Source organism: Eleutherodactylus coqui, chromosome 5 (assembly GCF_035609145.1).
Source record: "Eleutherodactylus coqui strain aEleCoq1 chromosome 5, aEleCoq1.hap1, whole genome shotgun sequence".
NCBI classification, from domain to species: Eukaryota; Metazoa; Chordata; class Amphibia; order Anura; family Eleutherodactylidae; genus Eleutherodactylus; species Eleutherodactylus coqui.
This window is the reverse complement of record NC_089841.1, coordinates 82,536,434-82,559,499: the sequence shown is the minus strand read 5'-3', so window position 1 is coordinate 82,559,499 and position 23,066 is coordinate 82,536,434. Positions and strand designations below refer to the sequence as shown.

Here is a 23,066-nt window from a genome sequence, read left to right as displayed (position 1 = left end):
AAAGAATCCAATTCAGGATGGTTGGCAAAAAACGCCATTACAAAAGCCCACAAACAAATATATATATTCTTTACAACAACGTTTATTGAATACTTTTTGCAACACATCTGTGCCCCTAAGACTAAAGAAAAAAAAATGCAGTTCAGGTCCACAAGGGGTTAACAACACCCTTCCCTGTCGCTAGTCTTTCTGTACGTTCCAGAAGGGCAGCAGCTCTTGGCAGACGCTCCCTGCACGCGCCGGGACCTCGTGACGTCAGGGGCCTCACAATAGAAGAGACTTTTATTCAATGAACCCTGCCCGGCCGTGACTCGCGCTGACCAATCACAGCGCAGCTTACATTCTACCCAACTAGCGGCCGTGTGCTGCGTCCAATCGGAGCGTTTGTTATATGATGACTCCAGGAAGTGCTTGTGGCCGCAGGAGTGTCGCTGACAAGGAAGAGGTCCTGGTGCTGTATGAGTTCCTGCTTCCTCCCGGCTGTGTGTAAGTGTCCATGCGCGGCCTGGTACGTACCTGACGGCTGTAGTGATGGTGGTCACTGGGCATTGACAGGGTGGCGCCATACCCAGGACTGTATATAAGCCCCAGGCTCTGCCACACCGGCAGCCGAGGGGTGTAGTTACTCTGCCCGTGCCAAACAGGCCTAGCATTTGTGGGATTTCCACCGGAAGTTTTTTTATGGGTTGTTATAATTTTGGGGTTTTTTTCATCCTTTTTGCATTAGAATTTTATTCATGTTAAAAAAAACCACAAAACATAAATGTGCAGGATCTTTCTGTTTTTCATTATTTTTTATGGTCACCATGGTTACAGTCTAAACAATCACATCAAATTATTGCAGTCTGGCCTTTTTTTTATTTATTTATTTTTTTTAATTTAAATGCACCAAAAGACTTGAATATGTGATTCCCCCCCCCCCCCCCCCCCCCAAAGTCCCAATATAGGACCTTCTGCTAACTGTTTTTTAATCATTTTTTTTAATACTCGGGCTGTTTGTCCAATTGAAAAACAAAATCGCTGATGTGAATATAATTGTTAATAAACCCCAAACCCAGTATTTTAAATGGTTATATTCACTTAGGCGCTTTAAAAAAAAAAAAAAATTGGACAAGAAGCCCAAGTTCTGTGTTTCTCTGAAAATAAGCCCTAGTTACATTACATTAAAAGAACCTATCTGGCTCGGTCCCGGTCCCTCCTGCTGCTCTCCGGGGCTCCGACGCGGTTCCCGCAGTCCGCGGCCGCTCGTACATTACTTCCTGGTTACAGGATTCATAAATTCCACCTCCAGAAAGTGAAGGCTGTGATTGGCTCTTTGAGCGCTGCATTGATTGGCTGAGCATCGACACTTGAAAAAGCAATCACAGCCGCCAATTCATAAATCCCGCCTCCACGAAAAAAAATGGCTGTGATTGGCTGAGCAGCGCTCGAAGAACCAATCAATGCAGAGCTCAATAAACCAATCGCAGCCATCGCTTTGTGGAGGTGAGATTTATGAATCCTGCAACCAGGAAATGATCTCATGTAAGCAGCCAAGGACTGAGGGAACCGTTCTGGAGAGCCACGGGAGGGACCTGGGCCGAGCCTGCTAGCTAAGGAAAATAAGGCTTCCCCAAAAATAAGGCCTATCGCCTCTTTTGGGGCAAAAACTAATAAGACAGGGTCTTGTTTTTGGGGAAACACAGTATTAAAGGAAAAACTCGCAGGCCTACTGTGAGTTTGGGTCGGTGACCAATGCTCAGGCCGCTACACGGGTGTAAAAATGCTCTGCAGGCGCAATGGGATACAAAACGGCACTGATTCTAGTATGATTGCTGCATCCACACCACGTCAGGGGGCGCTGCGGTTGCAGGATGGTATTTGTATTTTCAAGTTTTGAAAAAGCATAGATCAGTGTGGGGTTTGATTGCTGGAACCCCCACCGATCCTGATAATAGAGGTTCTGTTTCACCCCCTGCTTTTCATATCTAGGTGGTTTCTCCCAGCCGCAGTGACGTCATTGAATGGGGGTACAGATGGGCCGCCACGCCATTCATTTCAATGGGGCTGATAGAAGTAGCTGAGTGCTTTTTACTTGGCTGTCTCCGGCAGTTCCGTTGAAAATGAGCGGAGCCGCGCCGGGCGACCTGCGCTCCACTCGGTCTCCTTCTCACTGTGGGGGCTGCAGCGAGCAGGATGGGAGAAATGGGACTTATGATCTTGGGATCAGTGGTCGGTCCCCCACTGATCTATCAGTTTTCACTACTCCAGTGAATGGGTGAAAACTTGAAAAAAAAATTGGAATCTCCCATTAACTAGTTCCTGACTGTCAAGACTCTAAATGTCCCGGTGGCCTTGGTCAGGAAGTAGTTAAAGTGCTGTCTAAGAGAAGAACTATAGAGGAAAAGTTACTAACGACTGGCGATATACGCCGGCCTCAATCTGTAGCGTGCTGCCGTGAGATATGCGCCTCTTACTAAATTTGGTGCATCTCTTGTGCCAGAAAGGCAAATCTATGGTCAGTGATGAGCTTTCCCCAAAAGTGGTGAGCGCATGGCAAAAAGTGAGCAAACTTAGGGCTTCTGTCCATAGGCGAAATGTCACAGCTTTCCCCCACTGCGATAATCCGCCTGCGTGGAACGCAGTGAACGTTTACCATAGCGTTGCTATGGAAAGTGCAGCCCCCTGTCAACGAGCGGGGAATCACAGCAATTCTGTGAATTGCCACAATGAGCCCCCTTCGATGTTCCTTAAAAAGATGTCCCATGCCCCCTGTGATTGGCTGCCTCACTCTTCGGATGGGTCATCTACTTGGAGGCTGTATTAGTACGGCGGCCTCGAGCTGCCACAGTGACGATGCTATGGACGGTTGGTGACTCCTTGTTACTAGTCAGGGTTAATATGAGGAACGGGGTAGGGTAGCCGTAGTGGCATGGGTTTTAAATGGTGAGGGTCCTTTTACATTGGCATTCACAGGGAGCCCAAGAATCGGCCAATCGCATAGTATGCTGCTCGGCGCTAGTTTGCTTTTGCTTTACATGGGCCACGAATGGCTGCAGTGTGGAAAGGATAGGGCGGTAGTCTGTCCCCATCAGCCGGCTGCACATCCTCCTGGTCACATGAGCGGATGCACCGGCGCCCATCGGGAAGCATTGTTTGCTGAAAATCAATGACCAGTCAGCGAACAAGCGTTCGCTCATTTGCCGGCTGCTGATTGGCCCTTTTTTTACATGGCCCGATTGTTGGGTGGGCGTACGTTTGGTGGGACTTTCGTATCCAATAAATGGCCTTTTTACTGTTTGTTTGCAGCTAATGCCACAAAATTCCTTTTAACCCTTTAGTGCCCTAGGTCAGGGTAATTTGTATGAAACAGGATTGGTAGCTGAAAAAATGCGCAAGAAAAACGCTAGTGTGTAAAAGTGTTTATATGGATTCCACATGTTTTTTTTCCCTCTTTCTGCACTTTGTAGATGAGATTTGTGAAAACGTCACCCACATGGTTTGTACGGTAAGGCTGGGCTCACGGGAGAGGGTCTGATTCCACAGTGAGCCCGGCCGACGACCCTGCGTACATCACTGTACTGTCCTGCGGCAGGACGCAGGCAGTCCCAATGTTCATTGTATATGGGCTGTGGGTCGAACGGCCTCCGCTGACATCAGCGGAGGCCGTCTACGTGGATTTGCTGCTAAAATAGAGTATGCTGCAATTTTTTTTTCTTTCTCTTGTTCGTGGAATACGCAATTCGCATCTGTGTGTGTCAAGGAAAATTCAGAAATGCATGCCTTTCCATGTCCGCGGTTTAGCATGCAAAGTCTGTTTGGCTCCGATCATGGAATCCACATATTAAACCCTCTGGTATGAGCCCGGCCTAAACGTTAGACATTTCTGTGCAGCAGATCCGCAGCGTTTACGCCCCATAGAAACGTACCTTACAGCCTTCTGCACATGGAGGTTTTTTTGCACGGTTTCTGTGCCAAAATCTGCATATTTTACCAACCTGTTAATTTCCATGGAATGTGATGTGAATATTAAAATTTGTAATGTGAAGAATGCTCTGGAAAATCTGCCTGTGCATCGGCCCCATCCAGTAAGCGGCGTGCGGTTCTGCTGCATCTTCATATGAAAGGATTTGGGTCACCAACGCATGCATATACAGATGAGCGCTACGACGCACTGCCGACTTCGCCACGGACCCCTGTCATAACCCTCACATTACATTGTGATTTGGATGTGGGTTCCGTGTGGATTTGCCACAGATTTGGCCGCTCCGTTTGAAGGGGTGAAATCTATTGTGAACGTCCGCTGTGTAAATCGACGCGCTGCAGGTGTGAAATCTGCACTACGGGTCAATTCTACGCTGTGACATTTTGCGCAGGCTGTAGGTTACATTTCTTGCAATCTTAACCATACTGTAAAACACTGGATTTTCCAAAGGCAAATCCGCTTCAGAAAGTTCCCAGCAGTTATGCGCCGTGTGGACGTAGCCTAAGAGTTGAAGTATTATAAATAATGCCGCCGTGTCGCCTACAGCTGGTTCTCCATATAAAAACCGTAGATGGCCAGATCAGCTTTTTCTTTTAAGAAAACTTCATTATATCTGGGGCCTGGACAGAGAACACATGTAGTACGCCCGGCTTCTGCCCCATGGCCATCGCGCTTTCAGAGGTCGGGTGACTGTATGGAGCTTGATGCTGTAACTAATGTACAGTGAGAGCTTTGACCAATCACATTCACTGACCGTAATCTGGCTTCAGGTTAGGGCTATATGGCACTTATGACCATGACACTGGTCACGTTGTCAGAGATCAGTGTAGCCCTGTAACCCCATTATAAAATAAATCTTGTTATTTGTATAGCGCCAACTTATTCCGCAGCGCTTTCAGGTAATTATTACTTATTACCCCCCCAGCAAGGTGGGTTCTCATTTTACCAACCTCGGAAGGCTGAGTCAACCTTGAGCTGGCTACCTGAATCACGCGGAGATTGAACTTGCAACATTCAGGTCGTAGGCAAGAGCTTACACTCTGCGCCACACGAGGCTCAATATTATGGAATAGATGCCAATGTGGCCACGTTAAAACTCGCAAGAGGCTGTGACCCACAAACTGCAAGTCCCTAGTTTCTTGTGAGCTACCAGTGGCAGTTGTGGCAACTTAAGGCCCTTTTACACACAATGCTTTCGCTCAAAATTTGCCCAAACAGCCAAAAATGATCGCTAGTCGTTACATGTAAACGCGGGCATCGCGCTCTTTTCGTTTGATAAAATCCAGCAATCAGCCGCTAAAGAATTCGGCAAATACATTCCATTTGAATATATTCGCACATCTTTCTGAAGACTGCAGGATGTTTTCCCCATGCCATGAGGAGAACAGTGGAATGTGTTGGCAGCTGTTTGCAAAGCTGGGATTGTTTTTAAACACAGGCTGGGCTCTGCAAACAAAATGTGGAGGTCTTTTTACATGCAAATGAAGATGATAAAGTGTTAATGGCCATTAACACTGTATGCAAATAGATTGCTAAATCTTCAGTCATTTTGAAAGATTATCTTTGCGTGTGAAAGGGCCTTTTACAAGTTGCAGCGTGATTACAAAAACTTATATTAGATTGCAAGGGCATAGTATATACCACAGTGTGCATGGCGGCGTCAAGCCTGCTGCGCTTACTCGGCAACCAAAGGGGAGTTACATGCTGTTTTACCTCAATTAGGTGTTCAGAGTGTTGCTTACTGGGTACATTGCACCCATCAGCTTAGTGGTGGTAGGGCGCTTGATAAGTGTCTTAGGGCGCTTTCACATGGCTGAGAAAACCGGGCAAGATTTGTGGATTGCGAGATTCACAAATATGAACCCCTCTTTTTTTTTTTTTATGGGGTCATATACATTAAAAACAATGGGAAACGCTTGCCGATCCTCTGGAGGATCGCTACTTCTACGAAGCACAACCGCCTTGCATCCACGGGGAAATCGTACGTTTTACAAGTGTGATATCGGGCCGAGTTTCACTGCTCGATATCGCATTCGTCCGTGTGAAATTAGCCTTAGGTTATTGGTGCTTCTTTGGATAAGAGCCTTGGGAGCTTGTGATTGTAGCAAGGTTTAAAAATAAATAAATAAGTTGTCGGACCCTGGATGCCCGGGTACAGTGCCACCCGGATGCCCGGGTACAGTGCCACCCGGATGCCCGGGTACAGTGCCACCCGGGGTGTCTGGGTACAGTGCCACCCGGGGTGTCTGGGTACAGTGCCATCTGTATATATTTAGAGCTTTGCGGCTGCTCATGGGGCCCAACAGTCTTCTGTGTGTAAATGTTGGCACTGATTAGTCGGAGCTTCGACCAGCCGACATCACTGTTCACTTCAAAGGCTTCTTTACAGATTCTTTTCATCTGTGGAGTCTGGTTTATCATGAGATGTATTAATGGGGTAAGAGCTTCGTTATCAGGTATGGTGGCTTTAATATTAACAATGAGGCCTGGTAATAGAAGGGGACTGATTTATGGGAATTCATGATGAAAGGGATTATGGGATTAGAGCGGTCTGTATATTAAAATATAAAATTGTGCAGACATAAAAAAGTTCGTTAGTTCGCATTAAGAATGCGGGTAAACAATGGATGGCTTCATTCAGATTGCCAATGCTACATCCAGGGACAAATCTACCTATAAACCCAATCTATTATCTAGTCAATTATGTATCAAGTTATAAATTATATATAATTTATAGCACAGGCTAAAATGCAAAATCTATAATAGTCGCCCCACCTAGCATACACCATTTTTACATGAGAGGTCTACAGCCCCTCATACATACTAAAGGGGATGTCTATTTGTAAACTACTGATTGCCTATCCGCCCAGGATCCCCACTGATCAGCAGTACACTGCATGAGTATGCTTATTCACTGAGCTGATTAATGTAGGCAGCAGACACCTCCGTTCTCACTACAGTGTCCAGGCTTGGTATTACAGGCAAAATTCCTATTGAAGTGAGAGGGAAGTTTACCTGTAATGCCAAGCCTTGCCACTGCAGTGAAAACAGAGCTGTCTCCTTCCTGCAGAAGTCAGCTTGGTGCACTGGTCCATTGAGTAGCTAATCGGTGGGGACACTGGGTAGTGGACCCTCTCTGCTCTACTATTAATGGCCTATCCTAAGGATAGACTGTCAATAGTGTTCAACTGGACAGCACCTTTTAAAGGGGTCTTCTGAGCACCCCAAACATCGTTGGCAGTGGGGTAACACCCAATGTATTTAAAAAAAAAAGGGAGGGGAAAAACCCTGCAATGCCTCTCTTTGTCGTGTTCCACTGCCACTCCGGTATTCTATTTACATCGGCTGCAGCAGTCACATGGGTTGCTTACCCACAATACCACTATAGCCAATAAGAGGCCAGACAGATGTCATCGATGACTACCTGTAAATCTGTCTCAGGGATCCTACACTAGAAGCCCCGTGGGACTGGTTTACAGGATGTCACCGGGTCCTCTGACATCGCCTGTTGGATGCCGTGGCACCAAAGCGGTGGTCCGACACCACAGTGAGTATATTGTTTTTATACAGTTTTGTGCATGTGGGTGGGGGTGGGGGGTTGACCCAAAGCTATGTAAAATAAATAACTAAGAAAACCCCTTTAAAGAGACTCTGCCATCTACCTTGCACTATATAAGCTTAGTGATTAGCTTAAAATTGGTGACCCATTAATCTCCGGTGTGAGCGCTAAAAGCCGCCGCTGTAGTATATTGATCCTCGCTATTAAATACTTTGCCCAATGTAAAATTGAACCCAGTCACAGTCTAACGTATATGGGGGGGGGGGGAGGATCGAGCATGTAGTCAGTAAGCCAAACCTCCAACTCCTTCATAATATATTGTAATACTGTCTTCCTGTTCTTTCCATCAGTTCTGAGATGAGTGCCCTCATGCCCGCTGCCCAACTCCTTCTTCCTCAGCTCTGTGGGGGAGGAGCTTCACTACTGAGCATGTGCAGATAGTGCCGCACAGACTTATCTCAGCTAACAGCCTGGAGGAAGCAGCATAAGGACACTTAGTCTAAAGGCAATAACTCCTTCTATTGCGGTTTCCACATCCTCATTATCAATGTTTTTGATGAATAGAACATATATTTGTAGGATATTTCAAAAGGTTCCTATAAAAAGAAAACATCAACAAATTCTGCATTGAATAAATTGTACAATGGCTTATAGAAATGAATAGATTTATAGTTTGTACAGATCTACCAACTCCAACAATAAGGGACTCTAACTCCGACTCCACACACCTGCGAGCGTGGTGAATTTCAGTGCACAGGGTCTAGTCCTTGCCATCCACGATCCACCCACCATGGCGGCCAACGGTCAGAGAACTCGCTGATGATAATTCTGCAGTTTTATTGGCAAACCCTTCTGATCATTGGCCGCCGTGGGTGAGCAAGGTTTCAGCCACATGTGATTTCCTCATCATGGGACCGTACCCTGAAGCCATTTGCTCTGGCATGAAGTAAGTCACAACCACCAGAGGTCCCTGGCAGTGGCTTACTCATCTCTGATAAATAAGTATCCATGCATGTAAATGACGGGGGCACCCGGCTAGTCTTCCTGGCCCCCTCCTGTACAGCCGTTGGATGGATGAGTGTTAGGCTAACCGCTGATCATGAATAGTAACCTACAAATAGAATGCGCTATTTTGGCCGATGTTCACACTTGCATTCGTTTTTTGGCTCTTTGATGCCCTGAGTAGAGTTGGAAAAAGGAAATGGGATCCCTTACAAAATGCAATTACAAAGGGGTTTTCAAGGGAAATACTATTGATGACCTGTAGGGTCTGCCGCTCTGTACTGCTGCTGATCAGCTTATTTGATGCCTGATGTAAGTGCTGTAACACACGGGAACGGTGCAAGTTGCTACTCCGACCTTTGTGCAGAGACCAGCGCTTTTAAGTGCAGGCGCAGCTCCCATTGATTTTAATGACTGCACTTACAAGCCCCAGCCACTACACAGAGGTCGGAGCAGCAGCTTCTGCTGTGTTCCCCTGTGTGTTATGACAGCAGGCGCCTGATCAGCTGATTGGACAGGTCCCGTCAGCCGATCAACTTTTGATAACGTATCCTGTGGATAGGTCATCAATAGTATTTCTATGGAAAACCCCTTTAAAATCTGAAGCCATAAAACGGTTAGGCTGGCTGCACACAACGGGATTTCAATTGCGGAATCCGCGATCATCACCCGCAGATGATCCGCGATATTCCACACCTATTGAAAAATAGAACATTGGCATGTCAGCTCAGATGAGCGGATAGCGATTTCCGTAAGCGGATTGTAAATCGCAACATGTTCTATTTTTGTGTGGAATCCCCACGGACGGTTTCCACTGAAGTCAATGGAAGCTGTCCGCCCTGCAGCTCATCCTCAATTGATATTGCGGATGGGCTGCTGGTGCCCGCGTCATTGTACTGCGCTTGACCGACGGTGAGCGTCTGCGGTCATCCGCAGTAAAGAGATGACAGGTACTCGGCGTCGCCGGTTGCGGTCAGAGCCGGACTCCGCTGTGGGCTCCTGCATGCGTCTCGCCCGTGTGCAGCCGGCCCTATAGTGGGGAGATACATTGTCACGCTCCTGAACGTGACCATGGCGGCCGCACTAAAACATGGGCTGTTTTTTCCGTTGCTGGTTGCTTGGAGAGAAGACTATTCCGACGTGACTAAACGACAACAAGTCCCATAATAAGAGCGGTAGTCCGCTGTAATAAGGACACTACACAAATGTTTTCTTGTATGACAAAAATGTCCTATTCTTGCATTCTGTGGAGATAGGAGGATAATTGGCGGATTATTTTTGCTCACAGGATAAGCAATGTGGAGTTGTCTTTGGCAGTCCCGTCTAATCTTCATTGGCTCGCTTATCGAAAAGCAAACAAAGTGTATTAGTTCTTGTCGGAGTCCAGGTTTTAAGTTGAGAGGGCAGCAACCTTTTGGGCCCCAGCGGTACCGCCTCATCTGCCGGCTGTGTCTGATGCCGACATAGCTAAACTATTAGTGGGAGTCGAGAGCCGCCGCAACATTGGAGACACCCTTTAAACAACAGGAACACTTAAAGGCATCATGCACCATTTAGGGGGGTATATATGTGTGTATATAGGCCAAACCTACCGATCTTGTGATGCTCTCGGCTTTATGTTCAGAGCATATTCACACTCGACCAAGCTAAATGTGGTGGCCAAGTGAACGTTCGGCTCATAGCTACCTAATATGTATGGCCACCTTTAGACCAAATCTGGCATGATTGCACAGTAGACTGGGCATTTAACATGCTATACACTGGATGGCCACTTTATTAGAGAGCCCAGTCCGGTCATTGGATCTGCAGAATCAAATTAAGAGATTAGGTTTCCTTGGATCACTTTCAGCAGGAATTCACATTCGAATGGGAAAATCCATCACTCTGAGTTTCAACGAGGCCGGGTCATCGGTACTAGATTAGCCCTTGTGGGGTTTCCTCATGCAACAGTAGGGTCTGATCATGGAAAAACATCCAGTGAAATGCGATCCCTGTCTTGTTGATGAAAGGGGTCAGAGGAGAATGATGGGAGTCATTTTGATGGACAGGCGGTAGAAGGGCAAGCAGATATATGACTGGTGCTCCAATTATTGTGTCTGAATGCACATATCGTTCCTTAGCAAGGGCGGACCATAACGGCAAACAACCAGTTTGAGTGTCATGGCTTGAAAAGAAACGGGCGAGGCTCCAATGGACTAAAGAGCGCAGAAATTAGACCACTGAGCAGTGGGGAAAATGACGCTTGGTCAGATGAATCCAGATGTTGATGGGAGGGTCAAAATGTGGCACAAGCAGCATGAATGGATGAACCCTTCTTGTCAGATGTCAGTAGGGTGGGCTTGTGGGGGTGGAGTAATGGTGGGGGAGAATGTGTCTTTTTTTATTTTTTGCACACCTTGGGTCCTCTTAGGCCTCATGTCCACGGGGAAAATCAGGCCCGCTACGGATTCTCCATGTAGAATCTGCAGCGGGTCCCTCCTGCCCCGCGGACATGAGCGCTGAAAATAGGAATAAATCAGAATTAACTTACCTCTCACACGCTCCGGATACTTCCTTCGCTGCGGCGTCATCTTCTCTCGTCGCGGCCGGATCTTCTTTCTTCGGCTCGGCGGATGTGCATGATGACGTCGGTGACGTGCCCCGCGCATGCGCCGGGCCGAAGCAAAATGATCCGGCCGCGTCGGAGAGAAGATGGCGCGGCGCCGAAGAGAAGAACCGGAGCGTGTGAGTAAAATATGATTTTTGTGTCCCGCGGATCCGGACGGCTTCCATAGGCTTCAATAGAAGCCCGCGGGAGACCCGCATGAAAATGGAGCATGGTCCAGATTTTTTCATGCTCCATTTTTTTTTAAATCCCTTTTATTGACCATCCGCGGGTATTTATCTACCCGTGGGTGGTCAATGCATCCCTATGGGGTGCGGATCCGCGGGCGGGAGAAGAGTTAAAATCCGCTGCGGATTTTAATTCTTATTTTGCCCGTGGACATGAGCCCTTATACTTGTGGATGGACACAAGCAATGAGGTCAAATGCGTTAAAAGATGAGCATGTCTAATAAAATAGCAGTTCAGCGTATATTGCAACTCCCTAGGCATCTGATTCAGCTGGTGTGCCGTAGAACCACTCGTTATCACCATCTCTAACGGGTCTCCCATGAACTGATTCTAATTGTGGAATCCGCGATCGCCGTCTGTGTGGACTTCCTGCGGCAAAATGCAGGCATTGACAGGCATGTCTGATTTTTTTTTTCCTTCATACTCACAGATGCGTAATGCGTATTCCGCAAGTGGAAGAAAAATCGCAGCATGCTCTATTTTAGAACGGATCGGCAACATTGCTATGAATAGGTGCAGATATCCGCATGGGAAAAAAAACCATATCCATTTAAAGCAAATCCGCTCGGAATCTGCTGCAGAAATCCACACAGATTGTATTTTTCTAGTGGACATGAGGCCTTAGGGCGCTCGTACATGTAGTGGTTACATTGTTGCGCTGCAGCAATCCCATTGCTTCCTGCCGATTGCTCTAGTTGCGCAGCGGTGACACATTGTATCCATTCCCCGTGTGTCTGAGGCGTGGGGCTGGTACGGTAGGACGCCGCGGACTATAGCATGGCTTTGGTATGCGGCTCTGCTGTACCAGTAATTTCCAGTAGTGAGGAGGGCTGATTTCTTGTTAAGCTGTTTTGCTGCTGTCCCCCCGCTGTGTGGGATCACGTTGTCTGTACGAGCGCACAGCGCTATTTATGTTGGAGAAACCTCTGTTTACAGTAATAGAAGCCGGCTTGTGCAGATATTCTTCATTTATTGTGGCAGAGACTCGCTGCTCCGCTCTCACGTAGCCCAGACCTTTCCATCCTTCTGGTACTGGCGTAGGGACCCTTCACACGGGACCGAATCACCACAGGACGCGGCGCAGATGTTTGTTGGGGCGGATTTTGTTGCGTCTTTAACTCCAGAACGCGTTCTGTGGAGCTTCTTGTATTTCAGTTCGGAGACTTAACTGCCAAATGACATCTCCTGTATGTTCGAGATCAACAACAATCCGCAAGACGTCCTTAATTCTGCAGCAGAATATAACCTTGCGGTCTTAAAGTAAAAATGCGCTAATTTTAATGGGTACGGAATTGAAGCCTCACAGAGATAACATTATGATGCAGAAATGCAGGCTACGGCCGTGCACACATGGGCAGATTTGTATTGCGGGCTCTGCATGTGTTTTCATTCATACCCGTAGACACGAATTGTCTATTCTGCAAGCGGAATAAAAATCTCAGCGTGCTCCATTTTTGCCATGGACAGCCTCCATTGATGTCAGCGGAGGCTGTCCAACCCACAGCCCACACACCATTAACATGGTGACTGGGCTGCTGGTACCCGCGTCCTCGCTAAGTGACAGTGCGGGAAATACAAAAAAAACCCTGAGCTGCGCATGACTGCCTGCCAATCTCCATGGTCATACATAATACAGTGAAGTGCCGTACGCAGGGGGATCAGCCGGAATCCTAATTCTGTCCTATGTGAAAGGTCCCTTAATCCAGAAGATTAAAAAAAACCACTTCAGTCTTTCTGCTATGGTAGTTTAGGAGTACGCAGCAGTCAGAAAACACGAACTATCTAAAATGTGTATTGCCTAGATTTTAGAACTAGAATTAACTCTTTGCTGCAATCCAATTTTGGATTCAGGGTTTCCTAGGGGGTTTTCTCTTTCTGCCATTATACAATGGCGTCGTCTGCTGGCTAGAGCCAGTACTGTGGTATGGGACATGCTGGAGAGGCCCCCGACAACAGAGCGGCCAGTAATATATAGTAAGAATACCCTGCCGGACGTCTTCCGACATCAGAGCTGCACAGGCTTCAATCAGAATGTCTGAAGACGTCAGACAGTGGATTGGAAAGGGTTAAAACCAGATTGTGATTGTGTGTAAGGAGGTCGGGAGGGGTAACATCTCTCCTTGGGGTGAGTGAGGAGTTATAAGGCCATCCATGCTCCTCTTCCTTAGGTGTGTGTAAGGACACGTTCGCACCTACGCTGGAGGTTCCGTTTAGAGCTCCGGCACACATTGGCATAAAATCCCAGATGAAATGGCACAGCATGCTGCACTATTTCATCCTGGAGAATGGCAAGCCCCATTATAGTCGGTCAGGTCTGGTACTCTAGGAGAACTGAATGATGAAAATACTAATGCAGATGTGAACAGGGCCTAATCCTTACACCCCCCACCCAGTATGTGATTATGGGGGCATCCTACATATCTTCCAACTATCAGATAAATAAGGAGGGGCATCATGTGCCACAACGAATTGCTTTTTAAACTATTAAAACAACCTGCCGCTTCCGGGACAAAAGTCTGTCCCCGGCCCACAGTGGGTATATAACGTCTGCAGCTACACTTGTTCCAGGTCCAGTTTTCTGCTATCCCTGCAGTGCATTGCTAGTGTTACAGCAGACTCGTGCTAATGTAATTTTATCGTGCATTATGCGCGGTGAATGGAGCCAATGAAAGTACACTGATCTTCATTGCCCCTCCCACACTAGCATTTTTTATAGCATATAATACACGCATTAAAAAAAGAACCCCCGCATGTTCTATTTTACTGCGTATTACAAGCAGTAGAGACCTGTTCTCTCTAGGCCTGTAATGGTGCAAATAAGGAAGATGGAAGAATACCTCTGCAGCACCCCCTATTGGATGGCTGCATTCCTTCAAATCAATGTTCGACTCTCTAAACAAGACTATGATTGGGAATAGGAAACTAAGCCAGAACCCATACACAGACAGCTGTTACGGGGGTGTTCGCCCCTCATCAGTGTGCAGTAGGTTTCTCTCTTAGCTAATGAGAGCCCTGGGACATTGGTCGGAAGGGGCGTTGTCTCTCCTTAAGGAGAGCACCTAGAAGGGGTGTGGTGACATCTAGGAGGCGGGTGAGGAGACTTAAATGGCCATGCACGATCCTCTGGGTAATAAATATAAATGAGCTGTACATGCGCAATGTAATTGTGTATGTGTGGGGTTTGTATGTACTGTTGCTAAGCAACTGAGCAGGAAATTTAAAGGGGGGGGGGGGGGGGAAACAAGTCAGACCGTGCATGACAGTGTGCGTGAGATACACGGTCATGTGCAGTGAAAAATAGTTTCCCCACGCAGCGATAGCCTGCTTACACAGCGGTAAAACACGGCTTTATACACGCAGCCGTTTACACATCCGCTTCTGTAAGCCGGCCTTTAGATTATCAATGCAGTATATGTGCTTCCTGATTGGTCACCGCTGCTCACATGATCAGGAGTGTTCGTTTGGTAGTTAGAAAATTGCTGCAGCCAGAAGCGCGGCCTGGACTTGGCAGATCGGAGATGCAGCAGAGAACTACAGGTACTTTACCTCCCAGCCCCCTCTTGTCCTGGAACAGAATTTAATCCAGGGTGTCGCTTTAAGCCTTTCCTCTAACTCACCCAATGCCGTTTGTGCCCCACACACCGAAAAAGTGCCTCTAGTGGTGTCTCTTTAGTGCCCCTCACAAACTATGATGACATAGTACATAACCCTTATAGTATTTATTGGGTGATGCCCACCATGTATGGTTTTGGGTGTAGACTGGCAAAAGTCAGAGGATGCAAACCAAGCAGTGTGTGAAGGCTTGCCATCTTTTTGCCATGACCATTCAGAGTACTGCACTACATTTATGTTAGTCTCTTCCTGCATAGAGATACCGCTTCCCTACTACGGGTGGCCGGCGTACTGTGCAGAGGAAACCTCAGTCTGGACCAGCGAACCGCTCACAGAAACGTATACCTCCACAGCCTTCTGCCCATGCCTCCATAGTCACAACCCTGACTATACAGTGTTCTGATTGCCTAGACCCGGTAGACCGCCGTAATTGTTCTAAATTGATACTGCACACAGCGGGTCTCCGATAGTGCTGCTGTGCCAATATAGAAGACGGCCAGGATTCCTGCACGGTCTTATTGAATACTGGCCACTTATTTGGGAGGTCAGAGGCATACAAGAGTCCTGAGAGGCGGGCATGGCGAGTCGTGTCCGTGCTGCCTGTTCGGTGTCAGCAGTACGGAGTATATGCATCTGCAGTTACTCTCTTGCAGGTTGGTGCAGTCATTAGCTCATCCCGCCGAGTATGTTAGTTCCCAATAATAGCCAACAAGTAATAAGCCCCCGCTGCTCCAGGACCATGGCACAGTGCTGGATGGGCTTCTCTATTGTCAGGTGGCGCACTATTACTGCATTGTGCTTCTGTTACTATCTCGCTCTTCGTTCTTCATCTTTTGTCCTGCGTAGACCTGCGGGCCTCCTGTTCCATACTGTGTCATTTCTATGGTAACAATGCACACAAAGCCAGAACCTGATTGCTTCCCCACAGGCGTTGTGAAGAGACGATAAATTACGTTAGTAGACGGCGCGGCGTATCATTTAAACCACTGGTGGAAAAACCTAACGGGTTTATCGGGCTCCGACTTCTGTCAAGGACCACTTCATGTTGTTAGTGCTTGTAAAGCTGCAGTTACACGGACAACTTTTCCGCGTGATTTCTGTTCGATTGCGAGATGGACAGAACTCGCACAAGACAAGAATCCATTTATTTCTATAGAATCTCGTAGCAAACTCCTCCCATAGACTTCTAGGGGGACCTTTGGGTGTGCAAATGCACAAGGTACGTGCGTACAAGAATGGAAAGTGTGTACAATCCATTGATATCATGCAAATACGTATGAAGGAGCCCTTGGGGCTTATTCACACGAGCACATATAATATGCGTTTTTATACGCGACCATCTGAGGCATTGGTTTCCAATGTATTCGTTCACATGGGCAATTATACGGCGCGTAAAAATGGCGACCTGCTGAAAATAGAACATACGCGACCGACGTGTGTGCCGACACATATACGATGCCCAAAAAGATCGTTCTGAAAGTATTAACAGGCGAGAATGCGCTAACTAATTCTAGCCGTAATCACCAGAAAACATCCTCTCCGGCGAATATACCCCATGGACATGCGAATGTAAATACACCTACGCTCGTGTGAATAAGCCCTTAGGCTGTATTTTATATGGGCAAGTGAGATGTAGGGCAGTGAAAAACTGACCATTTTACTTGTAATTTTCCTGCATATGCGATGTGTTTTTTGTGCATCAGTTTTTCTCGTGTGTGGGGGGGGGGATCACGTGGTTGCAATACTAAAATGGACCGTGTTACTGAATACTGAACGGATCTTCACAGATCCCACTTGCATGAGTGTCTATGGAGACCCATCTAAGATTCCTCTATTGCTGAAAGGGTTAATTTGTAGAGATGAGCGAGCACACTTGGTAAAGGCAGATGCTCGAGCATTGGTCTTCTCGAGTAACTGCATACTCGTCCGAGCAAATGCGGTGGGGGGCGGGTGAGAGAGGAGGGGGGGGGGGGGGGGAGAGAGCAGTAGCGAGCCACTCGAATGCTGCTCCATTTGGGTACCGTCAGGACCCCTGTTCTTCTAATCAGTGGAGGCCCCAGCCTTCAAACACCTGATCAGATGGCTATTGTCCCATCCTTTGCATGGGAGTGTGAAAAAGCCCTTAAATGGGTAGTCTCCTCTCGATAACTTTCCACCAGCCTTATTCCACCCCCACCACCACCACCCCCACTTTTACCCCCAAGCTTAGCAAAGAGCTGCTTCTTTCATTCATTACATAGACGGCCATTTATACTATATCACTTGTCTGTATCAGCAACTACTGGGAGAATAAGCCACCGACTGACCCGTTCCTAAGCAGAAGCATCTTCTTGCTTTGTGTGTGAGGAGCAAGACCCATGGCAATAGGCCGGCACCCCTCGTAGAGGTGGTCTGTCACTAGAAAACCCCTTTACATGAAATGATGTATTGCCTGTGATGTTTGACAGGACTTGCTGTGCTGTTGCCATTCTGAGCCTTTGTTTGTTCCTCTAGTGACCCGTCTCTGCAGACATGATTGACGTCAAGGCTTGGGCCGAGTACATAGTGGAATGGGCTGCCAAAGACCCGTATGGCTTCCTAACGACTGTGATCCTAGCCCTCACCCCGCTCTTCCTAGCGAGTGCAGTCCTCTCATGGAAACTGGCAAAGATGATCGAGGCCAAAGAACGAGAGCAGAAAAAGAAGCAGAAACGGCAGGAAAACATTGCAAAGGCCAAGAGGACGAAGAAGGACTGAGAGGCCGTCCGCCGGCTCAGGGTGTCAGAAACTGTTCGGCAACCACAGACTTCTAACAACGCTACAAAGTCTAAGAGAACCGAGGATTGGTGGCGGCGCGCTCGTCGCCAGCTCCACGGTCTCCTCTAAACTAATGCTATGTTACTGACGGTTTTTACAATGTGAGACTTTCAGCTGCCGGTGTCCTGGGATTTTATGTTCGGCCATGGGAGGTGGTTTCTAGATTTTGCATATATAAAAAAAAAAGACTATTTTATTCTTTGTGTTGGGTCTCTTGGCATCCGGTTTTCTCATCATTTGTTTTTAAAGTCAGACTAAGGGCTGATGCACCATACTGGCATCGGTAATTAGATAGTAGTGAGCATGGTGCCCAAAGACCTTTATGGGACCATCGCACCATATTACAGGAGGTGTTCTTACATAGAAGCAAGATCACGAGCTTATATTATACTTCCAAGGCAGATGGGATCACACAGGTATTCCATCCTTCAACATATGGTGGCTCCTGTAGTTCCTTGCAGATCCATAACTTGAACCAGGAGGGGTCTGTGCACATGGCTTTGCCACACCAGTGTATTTTGGACCATTTGCTGTGCTACTCCATGGACAGCATATGGCCCATTATAGGGTGTTGACAAAATGCACATTAATGTTTTTTCATGTGACCAGATGGTCCTCATGAAGAAAACTCATTGTATGTCCTATTCCTGTCCATATCGCGGACAAGAACTAGGATTTGCTAATGTATGTCAACGTGCTGCGTCTATGTAGAGCTAATAGCACGCAGATCCAATGCGAGTCATATACATGGCTAGTGTGCACCTCACCGTAGACCAGCCCTAGACCTTGGCCATACAAGCTTTAGAGCAGATGGATTTCTCTACTCAAATCGCGTGCAGTTTTAAAGGGCTTGTCCGCTTCCTGGACAACCTCCCTGTAGTAAAATAATAAACAGTCTTACCCCCTCCACTAGGATCCAGCGGCTGTCACTGGAAGTCAGGTGACCGCTGCAGCATCACCTTCCTGAACTCCTGGCATCGTACCGCTCAGCACCGATAATCTGATTGGCTGCCGCAACTGACTTTCTGTGATGTTGTCACAACAGCCTTGACTGCAGGGTGGATCCCGCTGGAGGGGTGAGCAAGGCTCTAAGAGGACTGTGTGTAATAAAGGGAGGTTGTCCGGTGAGTTCGGTCACTTACTTCCTCTAAGCTGCTCAATGCAATTGATGTGAATAGGGGAAGATGCACATAAGTTGTGTGATTGCCTTACGTGACCAAGACAGATTGTGTATGATGAGTGAACACATGGGAGCTTCTTTTCGCCTGGGTACCTACTTTCCATGTTTCTAGGTTTGTGTTGATGATTAATGCTTTGAGTGATACATGTAATCATCATGTGAGAACATGCATGTCCAGCAATGACTAATAGTGTGATAGAATAATTTTCTACAAGGGAAATCGGTGAAGATTATAATTTTGTACAGCCTTACAATAAACCAAAATTGAAAAAAAAAAAAATTAGAAACCTAAGATTGTGTGCAGAACTGAGACAAACCCGTCCACCTCTAGTCTCCATTTACTTCTATCAGTGTGTTTACAGTTTCTACCCATCTCTTCTGAGTTGACCAAGTTACAATAAACTAAATGAAACCTGTGTTGAATTTCTATTGTGTTCTTAAATTGAGCAACTTGTTGCCTTCCTGTCATTTTTCAACTCCATATACACTGCTTAAAGAGGTTATACAGTCATAGATTGGCGTGTCTGTTGACATGTCCCCCCTGATGATCAGCTGTTTGCTGGGCCACTGCATACGTGTACAGAACTGAATTTTGCAGGAAGCAGATAGCTCTGTTCTTCCTGTAGTGGCCAAGCTTGGTATTGCAGGCCAAGTTCCTATTGAAATGAATGGGAGCTTTGCCTGCAATACAAGGTCTGACCACTACAGTAACAACAGAGCTGTCCGCTTCCTGCAGATGTCAGCTCCGTACACAAGCATGCTAGCCTGGCCAACAGCTGATCAGTAGAGGGTCCCAGGAAACGGCCCCCTGGTAATCTACTGTTGATGACTTATCCCGAGGATAGGGGCCTTCAATAATTTACATCTAGAGATGAGTGAGTATACTCGCTAAAGGCAATTGCTCGAGTGACCATTGCCTTTAGCGAGTACCTGCCTGCTCGAGACTGAAGGTTCGGGTGCCGGCGCTGGGGAGCGACAGTCAGCTGGAGGGAGTGGGGGGGGGGGGGGAGAAGAGAGAGATCTCCCCTCCGTTCCTCCCCGCTCTCCCTGCCCGCTGCCGGCACCCGAACCTTCAGTCTCGAGTGGGCAGGTGCTCGCTAAAGGCAATGCTCGCTCGAGCAATTACCTTTAGCGAGTATACTCGCTCATCCCTATTTACAACCCATTTAAACATAGAGAGTTTGTATGAGATGAGAAAAATAGGTTAGCTCCATGTTCCAGAAACATCAGCACCCTTGGCCAGTCATGTTTGTGGCAAACAGTGTGAATCAAGCAAGGCCTGGGCGCTAGAATGTCTCATGCATGCCAGTTATGCCAGTGTCTATGTCATCACATACTGACCAGAAATAAACCTAAGCCAACATTTCAGAGATCTAGGTGTCTGTAAACATCCGCATCAATAAATGTCCTGAGTAGCGGTGGGGTGTTAAGTGTGTAACAGTTTGAGGTCCTTAAAGGGGTGAGAAGATGAACAGTTCTAATGTGCCAAAGCTGGAGTGCAGGGATGTATTCTGAGATGCGCGCCACTGAAGTTTCTTTTTGCATTTATTCTAGGCTCACTCCTTGCATTTTCCATGTGGTTGTCGCCCACAACTATAATTACTGGCCGCCATGTTCCATCATGACCTCATACATACCCGTTTATACTACACCACGCCCCGGGCTGCTGTACTGTGTGGATTTTGATGTGGAATTGGTAGTAGGATTCTGCTATTTTCAATTCCGCACCAAAATCCACATGTTAGCAGTACAGACCTTGGTGCAGAATGTTCCATCCTGCAGGAAAGGCCTGAAGATGTAGCAAATGTATGAAGAGGCTATTGCCTATCACACCATCACACTTCATGCTGGCAGAATCTTTACTGGATCTGCCCCACAGGTCATGACAATTAGCTAACGGTCTCCCACTGCATCCCAAACTTTCAATAGGTTATCCATCTGCTGATTATCACTTCTCTCCTGCACTTTCAATCAGCTAATTCATGACTAATTTTGGTTGGGTCATAAATAAGCTGATAAGAAGATGGAGGAAAAGAGAAATCAGAAAACTAAGCCCTTATTCCAGCCTCAATGCCAGATCTGAGCCTTGGGCGAGGGTGATATCGCCCTTGCCATCTATGTGAAAGCCCCCCCGAGGATGTGAGGTGTTTTCATGTAAAATCAACCTTGCATCACTTTGGGGATGCAGGAAAACTCAGGTTGGTGGAGTTTCTCTCATTGTTTTCAATTGGAGACCTTGCATTGCGTGCACATGGTGCAATGCTGCCGCCGGCCCCATTGAAGACAATGGGTGGTGTGATGCGAGAGCACACATAAGTTATAACATGGTGAGATTTGTTTCCCGAATCGCCATGCGGGGAAAAAGAGAAAATAAATTAAAATCGCCCGTGTGTATGACCCCATTCAAAAGAGTGCGTTGTGAGATGCACATATAATGAACCACACAAGTCTTGCACAATTTTCTCAACAGTGTGAAGCAGACCTTGGGGTCCTTTTTATACAGCATGATTATTGTGCAACGAATCGTTAGATCGAGTGATTTGCACAATAATTGTTAGGTGTAAATGTGTGCAGCAAGCGAATATCAGCAGTAAAGGTCCCTTGACATGCAAAGATAATCTTTCAAACGGCTGAAAGATTGGAAAATTAAGTGATGTATTTGCATAATGTGTTAATGTCCATTAATACTTTCAGCTTCATTTGCATGTAAAAGGATCTCCATGAGATGTTTGCAGAGCCCAGCCTTGTTTAAACACACGCCCAGCTGTGCAAACAGCTACCACAAACATTCCATTGCTCTCCTCATGGCTAGTATAAACATGCCACAGGCAGAACATCATGCAGTCTATTGAAAGATGAGCAAAATGCATTCAAATGGAATTTATTAGTTCAGTCTTTCAGCAGCTGAACGATGGATTTTATGTGAAGTAAAATCCCTCATTCAAACGAAAAGTGCACAGTGCCCGCGTTTACATGTAATAATTATCACTTATTTTTGGCCGCTCTGACGAATTTTGAGTGATAATCATTACGTGTAAAAGGGCCTAAAGTCATTAGATTGTCTCTGATTGGATCTTTCGGGCCTCCCTCACACAGCCGCTTTTTACCGCGATTAACACAGCATTTTGAATGCCATGTTAATTGTGGTAGAACGCTCTGATTCCAGTGGAGCCTAGCAGACATGCGCTTGATTGTGGTGCTTTCCAGCGCCATAATTTTCAAGCGGAGTCTATTGACTTAACCTTCCATCCTGTCGAGGTCGGTAAAATGAGTACCCAGCTTGGTGATGAGGTGTGCTAGACCCCACTGTCAGCCGCAGGGAGCTGCGACCAAAAATCAAAGTAAATTTGCTGCTGTGTGAGAGTGGCCTTATGTAGACCAAAAAAAAAAATATATATATTTGTCTTTTGCCAATTCTTTTGTGTAAACGGGCATAGTAACTCGTGTTTAGTGATTATCAACATAATTGGATTGGGAGTGTTCACCGAGATTTTAAATCAGGACTCCTATTAAAATCAATAGGAATAATAATTGGGTTCTCTAATTTGGCCTCCTTCAGCAACTGTGGAGGGGATGGGGGTGCTAGCAGCCCAGTGGTCAGCAATGCTGTCCTGCAGCAGTAAAGTTCAAACCCCATCAAGGTCAGATTCAAATCTAGAGCAGAGCGCTGCTGAATAAGTCGGCGCTATACAAATAAAGATTATTATAGAACTCCAGCAGTGCTAAGCCCGCACACTTGTCCTTTCTGCGCCGAGCAGAGACAATATTTTGGAGTTTAGTTTTTTTTTTTGCTAAAATTCAGATTGGGATGATCCGATCTAGGACAAATCAACCTGATGTTATCGGCCAGCCGATCACGATGATCAGCCCTACTCATTATGATTTGCTAAATAGAAAGTAGTAGCAGAAGGGTTGACTAGAACATAGTTATGTTCCAACGCACACAACCCAATCGTTCAATGTAAAGGCACGGTAAGCGAACAATGTATGATCACTACGTCACTGAAGGTTGCATGCTCGTTCCAATTTATCTTACCGTGTAGAAGAGCAATTAGACTGCAGTTTTTATATACAGTGATATGTAGAAGCTACGGAAGACAAACTTCCGTAAATAATCCCC

The 23,066-nt window shown here is 46.8% G+C and overlaps 1 protein-coding gene across 2 annotated transcripts; it reads left to right on the top strand.

Annotated features, from left to right (window-relative positions):
- Positions 1-398: 398 nt before the first annotated feature.
- Positions 399-19,362, top strand: SMIM15 (small integral membrane protein 15). 2 transcript variants are annotated; one of them, XM_066602779.1, is made up of 2 exons: positions 399-486; positions 17,464-19,362. In XM_066602779.1, exon 2 carries the CDS (start codon positions 17,482-17,484, stop codon positions 17,704-17,706), a length of 225 nt encoding a protein of 74 aa, XP_066458876.1. In that variant the 5' UTR covers positions 399-486; positions 17,464-17,481; the 3' UTR covers positions 17,707-19,362. The 2 variants fall into 2 exon arrangements, with proteins under 2 accessions (XP_066458876.1, XP_066458877.1); XM_066602780.1 differs by having other exon boundaries at positions 399-508.
- The last annotated feature ends 3,704 nt before the right edge of the window (positions 19,363-23,066 follow it).

Excerpts from the sequence above, each read along its gene's own strand:
- SMIM15 (XM_066602779.1), top strand. The coding sequence starts at position 17,482 with ATGATTGACGTCAAGGCTTGGGCCGAGTACATAGTGGAATGGGCTGCC.